Below are 10,517 nucleotides of genomic sequence, written 5' to 3'. Positions count from 1 at the left end.
TTAGATAATAAGGTGATTAAGTCTACAATACCAATTCATTATCATTAGTTACTTCATTAATAAGTCTCAAAACATACACACACACACACACACCCCCTTCATGGTTCAAAGTGGAACAAGTGATTTAATCATAACACAACTTGTTTAACATTCCCAATACCCATACAGAACCCATACTTAGTCTACGGAGCCTCTAAAAATACAAAAGAGTACAATGATAGTGCCGACAGCAAGGCTCTGGCTATACCTCAAAACACGATAACACATACGAAACAAAAGATGCACAACCCAGAATGAAATGGGGCTCAACAAATCAACTGGGAAGAATGAGCACTGCTATCACTGGTCAGTATCCTCCGCTGTGAAACCACCTGCATCTATTAAAGATGTAGCGCCCCCGGCAAAAGCAACGTTAGTACATATCGAATAGTACTAGTATGAAAACCAAACACCAATTAAAGAACTCGAAAATACAATATGAACATGATGAACCAGGGCAAAAATAGAATAACATAGATAGTCGTTTAAACCAAAGCAAGTTTATCAAGAGCAGTCATTAATATTATAGAATTTAAGATGAGATCCTCTGTAAATATTTTAACACAAAGTGGCTCCGCCACCTCACCCCAATGGATATGGGTGGAGGTGTAAGCACACTACCAAAACTCTACTCAAACGGCCCTACCGCCTCCCCCCAATGTATGCGGGTGGAGGTGTAAACATAATACCCATTTTCACACAAAGTGGCCCCACTGTCTCACCCCAATATATGCAGGTGAAAATGCATCAACGATACCAATACCTACAAAAAGTGGCCATGCCGCCTCACCAAAATATATATGTGGGTGGTGGGGCAACAAAAATACCAAAACCATACACAAAGCGACATTGCCACCTCACCCCAATGTATGCGGGTGGAGGTGTAATCTAAATCACAATCTCTTCACAATTTAGCATAATAATTTCAACATAAATCACGACTTGGAATCATAACATGTAGATACACAATTAATAATTTGGAACACATCCTCAATTTATAATACAATATGATAAGACCATTTGAAACATGAATTGAACATATATCTTTGTCACAAAACTTATTCAGAATACTCGATTTGTAATAAATATCTTGGAACATACAAGGATATTGGGGTTCCAATTCTTAAATAAGAGTTTAACCAACATACTTCAATTGAGCTTCCTTAAACTCTAAAATATTCCGGAATTCTTAGAAACTTCAATCTATTTTAGAAATATATCAAGTTGAACCAAAATTAGGAAGATGATCATGGTTATAGCTCATTTGGGCATTTTATCAAACACTAAGTGTGCATTAAGGGTTTAAGGTCTTTTTATGGAGTATTCCATCATCCCACAACCCATTCTTTACCATTTGTATCACATTCTTTGATAACACATGCATGCAAGATAACAACCCCCACACCCAAGAATTATCTTTGTAATTATCCCATCTTTGTAAATTTTCGAAATTGAGAGCTAGGACATAGATTCTTACCTTTAGGATGAAGACTTTTTTTTGTTAATACCCAATGATTGAGCAAGAATTGATGGATAATAGGTTTAAGGTTACTCCTCTACAATAAGCACTCTTCCTCAGTCTAAAAGTATTAGAAATTTGCTCAAATTTGACTATGGCATATGTTATATCGGAGTAGGGTCGGGTTATAAAAATCCAAAAATGACACCCCTGGAAAGGATCTGCGGTCGTATATGCGACCAAATTATGATTCTGCGGTCCACGAAATGGCCGTGGAAAATGGCCTCCGGAACTGGGCTAGCCTTCCTCACTCTATGGCCGTTATGCGGCCCGCAAACCTGTTCTGCGGTCGCATAATGTGCCGTAGAACCTCTCTCCGCCAAATTCCAAGGCTGATTATGCGATCAAAGTGCAGCCCACGAAATGGTTGTGCAGTCGCATAACTGGCCGTGAAATTGATATAAAAATGGCCCAAATAGCTGCTTCACTATGCGGCCATTCTGCGGCCCGTAGAGTGATTATGCGATCGCATAATGGGCCACAGAAATGCCCAATCCTGCAAAATATTTTCCTTCAACTCCCCAGTGCACTGTTCAATCCAAGAAGAATTTATACTATTATTAACCTCTACATCTACCCCGGCATCACGGAACCTCGGTTTTTCTATTTTTGAAAAACTTTTACGGGGCCTTACAATGTAGTTTTGGGGTTAGGTTATTTTGACCTATCCTTCCTCGGTGACTAAACGATAGTCCCAAAACATTTATTATTTAAAGAATTTACAACTTATTTCATAATCTTTACACATCTTTCCATTTTATTGGCACTAGTGGCCACATTTGTAATATCATTCTTAGCACGTCGGCCGTATTCCGTACTCACCCCTATAACTTTCAAGAGTTACCATGGATTATCATCAAAATGAGAATTTCAAATCAATACTTTAAGTATACATATGAGCAAACAAGAGTCTTAAGCACATTGAATTTCTCTTCCACAATTAGGCATAATAACTTGCAATTGAAACATGATTTTTAAATCACAACACCTTTGGTACATTGATCATAGTAGATTACATTCTCGGAGGGAATCCTGATATGTTCTGGAAATTCTAGCTACTTCAATCTATTAGAAACATGACAAATTTGAACCATAATTAGGAAGATACTCGGGGTTTCAGCTCATTTGAGCATTTTATCAAGCACAAGGTGTGCATTAAGGTTTCAAGGTTCTCCTATGGTGGATTCCTTCATCCCACAACCCAATGTTACCCATTTGAGCTCAATACCCTTCGCACCAAACCTTAGTGGTACATGCATGCATAAATAACACTCAAGAATCACACTTCTCATTACCTACTTTCAGTCCAATCCTGAAATTGAGTTCTAGAGAGTAGAATCTTACCTCTTGGGTGAAGACCTTATGCGTTTTCCTTGTTGAATTTCAATGCATGAGCAAGGGCTGATGAACAAAGTACTTGGGGCTTCCTACTCTCTCTCTAAAGCACTCCCCTCACTCTAAAATGGCAGATTTTTACCTTCTAAACGAGACCCAATGGCTTTTAATCAAAAGGGTCAGGTTATAAAAATAGGAAAACAAACCCTCCGAACTCAACTCTACTGTCGTAGAGTGCACCGCAGATTAGGTCTGTGGCCCACAAAATGACCGCAGAAACAGTCCTAAAAACTCGGTTGGTCAGGTCCAGTCTGCAGCTTGGTCTGTGGCCCGCATATCAATTATGCGAAATCAGAATAGACCGCAGAATCTCCCTCCAGAAATCTTTATGTTGGTTCTATGATGGATGTGCGGCCCGCGAAACAATTATGCAGATGCATAGTTGACCACAAAACAACCTCCAAACTTGACCCATTTCTCTGCTTCACTCCGCAGCAGATCTGCGGTCGCATAATCAGTTCTCCGGTGGCATAATGGATCGCAGAAACACCCGTCTACCTCGGCACCACGAAATTCCAAGTTTGAGGTGAAATATTTATGGGGCCTTACATGCACACCTCAACGCATATTTGTATTGTTTGTTTGGGATTGGGTTGCTCGCCGAAACAGATATTGGTATTGTTTGTTTTTGGGACCGAGTTATACGCTGCAAAGGATATTGATATTTTGTTTGGGATCGGGTTGCACGCCGCAACAAGTATTGATATATTGATCGGGATCTGGTTGCACGTCGCAACGGTAATTGTATATATGTAATTGTGTATCAGGACGTGCACTGCAAGGAGAAGAGATAGTAGTTATTAGAGCACTAAGTTGCGTATGTCCCACTAGTCATGAGCAAGCATAGTAGTGTATGAAGGATCGATACGGAGATGACTGTACTTATCTTCTAGAGCCTATAATGCTTTAGGAAATTTCACTTCTTTCTTTCTCTATCGTGTAATTATATTCTAACATTGAGTTTGAATTAATTTATTCTTGTTCTCTCAAAGATGGTGAGGACATGTACAATATCTACCATTGATCAAGAGCTGGAGCCCCAGGTTGCAGCCACTACCAGGGGTAGGGGCTGGGGACGAGGGAGAGCTAGAGGCAGAGCAGAGCACACCCCAGAGTACGTGCAGTTGTGCCTATAGCAAAGCCTCAAATCGAGCAGGAGGAGGAGATCCCTTTTCAGACTGCACTAGTTGGATAAGCTCAAGTCCTAGAGGGGTTCATTGCCACCCCCATACTTCAGGATGCTCTAGTCCGCATGGTCCGTCTTATGAAAAGCGTGCCTAGAATGGTGTAATTCTTGTAGCACCAGCTGTTTCTCAAGCTAGGAGAGGAGCCTAGACGCTTGCTGTCCATACGCCAGAGAAAATGACTCACAGATATCAAACTCTGGTAGTTCCACCATTTGGAGCAGTTCAACCTGTTATTGATACACAGGTCGAGGAGGGACCCACAATGTCGTCCGAGGTGCTGAACAGGTTGGAAAAGTTCACCGAGTTATTTCCTATTTTCTTTGTACGTAGAAATTCTGAGGACCTCTAGGATTTCTTTGACCGTTGCCATGAGGTGTTATGCAACATGGATATAATGGAGTCCAATAGAGTTGACTTTGCAGTGCTCTAGATGCATGGCTCTACCAAGAGGTGGTGGCAAGAGTATGTTTGGGGCAGTCCAGTAGGTTCACCTCCGCTCACTTGGGATCAGTTCTCACAACAATTCTTGGATAAGTTCATCACTTTCACTTAGATAGAGGACTTCCACAACCAGTTTGACCACCTTTAGCAAGGTAGCATGACAATTTCCCAGTGTGAGACTAGATTCATGAATTTATCCTGCCATGCAGTTATGTTGATCCCTACTGAGAGAGAGAGAGGGTGCACAGATTTATAGATGGACTTACTTATGGTATCAGGCTACAGATGGCCAGGGAGACTAGGGATGATATTCTTTTCACTTGAGTTGTGGAGATTTCTAGGAAGATCAAGTGAATTCGTGGTCAGGGTAGAAAGGTGACATCTGAGAAAAGGCCTCATCATTTAGGTGATTTTAGTGGTGCCTCATCTGGAGGCAGGGGTTAATTTGGTAGAGGCCATCCTATCAAGTCAGTTCAGTCAGCCCTTCAAGCATCACATGGTGCTTGGGGCAGTCATAGTTCTTATGGGTCTTGTCCTAAGCAGCTAGCCTACAGTGCACCTTCAGCTCCGATACTGCACCACTGATTTAGAGCTATCACAATGGCTATCTGACCGTCAGGGACATCCCCAAATTCAGCAGCCACATCAGCCGAGGAGTGCTTTGAGTGAGGAGGTGTGGATCATATCAGGAGGTACTGTCCTAGACATCAGAGAGCAGTGTGCCACAGCAAGGTACTCGTGCCATGATTCTGGCATCAATTGCTCCACCGCTCGCTCAACCAGCTAGAGGCGGGGGCAAGGCAGCCTGGGGTGGTGGTCGGGACATTAGAGGTGGAGGCAAACTAGGGAGAGGTCGTCTGGGAGGTGGAGGCCAGCCAGGGAGAGGTCGTATGAGAGGTGGAGGTCATATTGTTGGGGCTCAACCCTGTTTCTATGCATTTTCAACTAGACTTGAGGAACAATCGTCTGATGCAATCATCACAAGAATTGTTCCAGATTTCCATAGAGATGCATCAGTTTTATTTGATCCGGGTTTCACTTATTCGTATGTGTTATCCTATTTTGCTTCATATTTGGATATGTCCTGTGATTCTTGGAGTGCTCCTATTTATGTGTCTACGCCTGCTGGGGATTCTATTGTTGTAGACCATGTCTATCGCTCGTGCATGGTCTCTATCGGGGGTTATGAGACAAGGGTAGACCTTCTATTACTCAGTGTGGTGGACTTTGATGTGATTTTAGGCATGGATTAGTTTTTATCATATAACGCTATTCTGGATTGCAATGCTAAGATTGTGATGTTGGCTATGCCGGGATTGCCAAGGCCAGAGTGGATAGGTTCAATGAGTCATGTTCCTAGTAACGTTGTGTCTTTTATGAATGCACAAAGGATGGTTGAGAAGGGGTTCTTGGCATACTTATATTATGTGAGGGATGTTAGTGAGGATACTCCTACCATTGAGTCAGTTCTGGTAGTCAGAAAGTTTCTAGATATGTGCCCAGCAGACCGATCGGGCGTCTGCCCGATAGGGATATTGATTTCGATATTGACATGGTTTCGGGAACTCAACCCACATATATTCCACCATATTGCATGGCATTAGTAGAGTTGAAGGAATTAAAGGAACAACTTCAAGATTTACTTGATAAGGGTTTCGTCAGACCAAGTATTTTGCCTTGGGGTGCTCTAATTCTATTTCTGAAGAAGAAAGAAGGCTCTATGAGGATGTGTGTTGACTACAAGAAGCTGAACAAGGTTACAATCAAGAATAAGTACCCACTACCGCGTATTGATGATTTATTTGATCAGCTTCAGGGTGCTAAGTTATTCTCGAAGATTGGCTTGAGATCGGGGTAGTATCAGTTGAAGATTCGGGCTTCATATATTTGGAAGATAGCTTTTAGGACTCACTATGGCCACTATGAGTTTTTTATAATGTCTTTTGGGCTGACAAATACCCCAACAGCCTTTATGCACTTGATGAATTACGTGCTTCAGTCGTATCTTGATTCCTTCGTCATTGTATTCATTGATGATATATTGGTGTATTCTTGCAGCCAGGAGGATCGTGAGCAGCACTTGAGGACCGCGCTCCAGACATTGAGAGAGAAGAAGTTATATCCTAAATTGTCCAAGTGTTAGTTTTGGCTTGATTTGGTTGCATACTCGGACCACGTGGTGTCTAGTAAGGGGATTAAGGTGGATCCGAAAAAGATTGAGGCAGTTCAAAGTTGGCTCAGTCCTCCTACCACCACTGAGATCCTGAGTTTCCTTGGGTTGGCTGGGTATTATCACCATTTTGTGGAGGGTTTTTCATCTATCGCATCTTCTTTGACTAGATTGACCCAGAATGGTGCTCCTTTAAGATGGTCAGATGAGTATAAGGGGAGCTTTCAGAAGCTCAAGACTGTATTGACTATAGCCCCGGTGTTGGTGTAGCATACAAGTTTGCGATCTTACACCGTGTATTGTGATTTATCGCATATTGGACATTGTGCAGCATAAATGTAGGATGGTAGGGTGATTGCCTATGCATCTCAGTAGTTGAAGGTTCATGAGAAGAGTTACCCTATGCATGATTTAGAGTTGGCATCCATTGTTCACAAGTTGAAGCTTTGGAGGAACTATCTATACAACGTTCTATGTGAGGTCTTTACTGTCACGACCTAAAGCGATGGGCCATAACGAGTGCCCGAGTCCTACCTGTCCAACACCCCTAAACATACATCTAAGATATAAACATAAAATACATGTAGGTCATGCATGACGTATGGCAATAAACTACTGAATCATGTGAATAACATACGTGAGAAAACATGCCCAAAAGACATATATACATATATATACGGAATATGGTTGGGATAGCCGATAAGGACACATACTATCCAACTATACATGACTGTCTACATACCTCTAATAGAGTGTACAGCTATATAAAGGACGGGACTGGGCCCCGTCATACCCATATATGTATATAAACATTTTGTACCAGATCCCAATAGTAGCTCTGGATCAAATGGAGCATACCAACTCTCGCTGAGCAACGATCCTAAGAAGGGGGATCGTCAACCTGCACCTACATGCAAGAAAAGCATGCCCCAGGCAATAGGGGAGTCAGTACGAATACTTTATCGACTATGTAAGGCCTGGAAATTAGTACATAAAAAACATAAAAGAACCATGGAGTAAAGGACTCCACCTGAAAGTCTAAATAGCTCTGTGAATCCTGAAACATTTATAATGTCGTGCATGTGTATATAAATATCATATCATGCATAGGTATATGCATACATAACATCATCAAGCCTCTGAGGGAATCCCATCATGTCATTCCAGCTTCTATGGGTGAAACCATCAACATATACCAACTGATAAGGTGGTAGTGTGTATATAACGCCGTAACCTTTCCCCATACCCCATATACATATAATATACGTGTATATAACACCATCTGGTCATGTGTCAATGTACGTGTATAAATGAATGCAATGCATACGGAAGTAAGTCAATAAGATCTTTCAAAAAGCAATAAGATCAATATGCCTTAGGTTAATAACATGAAATAAACTTTATTAACTTACGTATTTTTCTGAGACCCATGAATAGATGATATAATAATAGGACACATGGGGAATCAACAACATAGGCACCCCTAGTACTTCTATGAATAGAGGTATTTATGAAATTTGTATGTTTGCTCGTTTCGTTGTATCATATGGATCATGCCAAAAGGAAAGAAGGGATATCCTTAACATACCTTTGTTTCTTGGCTAGCAATAGCTCACGAGTTCCAATACACTCTACAATTGATAATCTATATTGTATAAATGGTTTGGATCACATTTGAATCAATAAACCAAGAATTGGATTCACTATGACATTTTATCGAACACTTAGGGTGCATAATCTTCATATGATCCTACAATGGCAATTCAACACTACTAGCTCTTCGCCTCTACTCACAACACAACCACCATCACAAGCAACTATACTTCACAATTTTCAGCCATAGGATACCTTAATAAGCCTCTCAAAACCATTCAACAACTACAACACTTCATCAATAAACAAACTATGATCCAAATGACCTCAAATACATGGAGACGAGTATGATATCACCTTGAACAATGAGGATAACAATGCATAAACGTATTTATAACTATATTTCCAGCTCGTCAACACAACCAAATCCTCCTCAAATATACTACAAGAACCTTTAGTTTTACATCAATAAGAATTTAAAGTGGATTTCTCCAAGTTAAAGATTAACTTATCTAGAAGGATTGTTGAATTATTACCTTAATTATTTGAAGAAAAGGGATAGGATGAGCTGGAGATAAGCCTTCCCAATGCCTTTACAAATAAAACCTCCAAACTAAGAGGAAAATTGCAAAATAATTGCCTTAAATAGAGTTGCATGTATGGTGCAATTGTAAGAGCTTCTAATTGATTGAGATGGTGCTTATAAGAATTGTATAGTTATAGCAGCTCCTAAAATGACTTCCTTCCCTTTTAATACTTGATATATATATCCATTTGTAATGGCTAAAGTGCCTTGGACGGTGGAAGAGGCAATGTTTGTCTTTACTTGCTAATAGAACTTTTACAAGGAATACATATATACACATAAACACCTCAATATTTCTCTACTAATTATAGGACCTATATTATGCTAATCATGTGTATTATGCATATTTACATGCTAGCATATATTATATTAACATCATAACCAATCCTCATTTTACTACGGGGTATAACATCGACGTAATACTGCGGGGGGGTAACATCGATGTAATAATGCGGGGTATAACATCGATGTAATACTGCGGGGTGTAACATCGACATAATACTGCAGGGTTTAACATTGACGTAATACTACGGGATGTAACATATACTGACCATCAAAGTCTCCAACATATGTTCAAGCAAAAAGACCTTAATTTGTGGTAGCGGAGACGGTCAGAGTTGCTAATAGACAATGATATCACCATACTATATATTCCGGGGAAGGAAAATGTAGTGGCCTATGCAATGAGTATAAAGGCCGAGAGCATAGGCAATTTGGCATATTTACCAGCAGTGGAGAGGCCACTAGCATGGATGTTCAGGCTTTGGCCAATCGGTTCGTGAGATTAGATGTTTCGGAGCGTAGCCAGGTTCTTGCTTGTGGTGTGGCACAATCATTATTGTTGGAGCGTATCAAGGCTTGCCAGTTTGATGATCCTCACTTGTTGGTATTGAAGGATCGGGTGAAGCCGGGTGGTGCTAAGGAGGTTGTGATTGGAGATGATGGTGCTATGTGGTTTCAGGGCCGGATTTCTGTTCCAAATGTCGATGGGTTGAGGGAGTTGATCCTTGAGGAGGTTCACAGTTCACGTTATTCCATTCACCTAGGTGTCACAAAAATGCACTGTGACTTGAAATAGGACAATTGGTGGTGAGGGATGAAGAAAGATATTGTTCCTTATGTCTCTCGGTGTTTGAATTATCAACAGGTGAAGTACGAGCATCAAAACCTGAGTGGGTCGATTCAGAGATTAGAGATACCGGAGTGGAAGTGGGAACTCATCACTATAGATTTTGTGGTAGCTTACCACTAACCTTGAGGAAATATGACGCAATCTAGGTTATTGTGGACCAGTTGACTAAGTCTGCACACTTCATTCCGGTAATGACTTCCTCTGCTTCAGAGTGGTTGGCTCATATTTACATTCGAGAGATTATCCCCTTGCACGGCATGCATATTTCCATCATATCTAATCGAGGCACGTAATTCACATCGCATTTTTTGAGAGTCGTGTAGTGTGAATTGGCACGTGGGCCGAGCTAAGTACCGCAGTTCATCCTTAGATAGATGGACAGTCCGAGCATACTATTCATATATTGGAGGAGATGTTTCAGGCATGCTCGATGGATATTGGGGGTCAGTGGGACC

At 41.0% G+C, this 10,517-nt stretch overlaps 2 protein-coding genes across 2 annotated transcripts; both read left to right on the top strand.

Moving 5' to 3' along the window:
* The first annotated feature begins 5,324 nt into the window (after window positions 1-5,324).
* LOC138895207 (uncharacterized) lies at window positions 5,325-6,654 on the top strand. Its single transcript, XM_070179873.1, has 3 exons — window positions 5,325-5,777; window positions 5,874-6,053; window positions 6,640-6,654. Exons 1-3 carry the CDS (start codon window positions 5,325-5,327, stop codon window positions 6,652-6,654), a joined length of 648 nt encoding a protein of 215 aa, XP_070035974.1.
* A 3,024-nt stretch (window positions 6,655-9,678) lies between these two features.
* LOC138895206 (uncharacterized) lies at window positions 9,679-10,008 on the top strand. Its single transcript, XM_070179872.1, has one exon. The coding sequence runs from the start codon at window positions 9,679-9,681 to the stop codon at window positions 10,006-10,008; it is 330 nt and encodes a 109-aa protein (XP_070035973.1).
* Window positions 10,009-10,517: the final 509 nt, after the last annotated feature.

Source organism: Nicotiana tomentosiformis, chromosome 7 (assembly GCF_000390325.3).
Source record: "Nicotiana tomentosiformis chromosome 7, ASM39032v3, whole genome shotgun sequence".
Lineage (NCBI taxonomy): Eukaryota > Viridiplantae > Streptophyta > Magnoliopsida > Solanales > Solanaceae > Nicotiana > Nicotiana tomentosiformis.
Note: the sequence above shows the minus strand (reverse complement) of the source record. Positions and strands in the feature narration are given on the sequence as shown.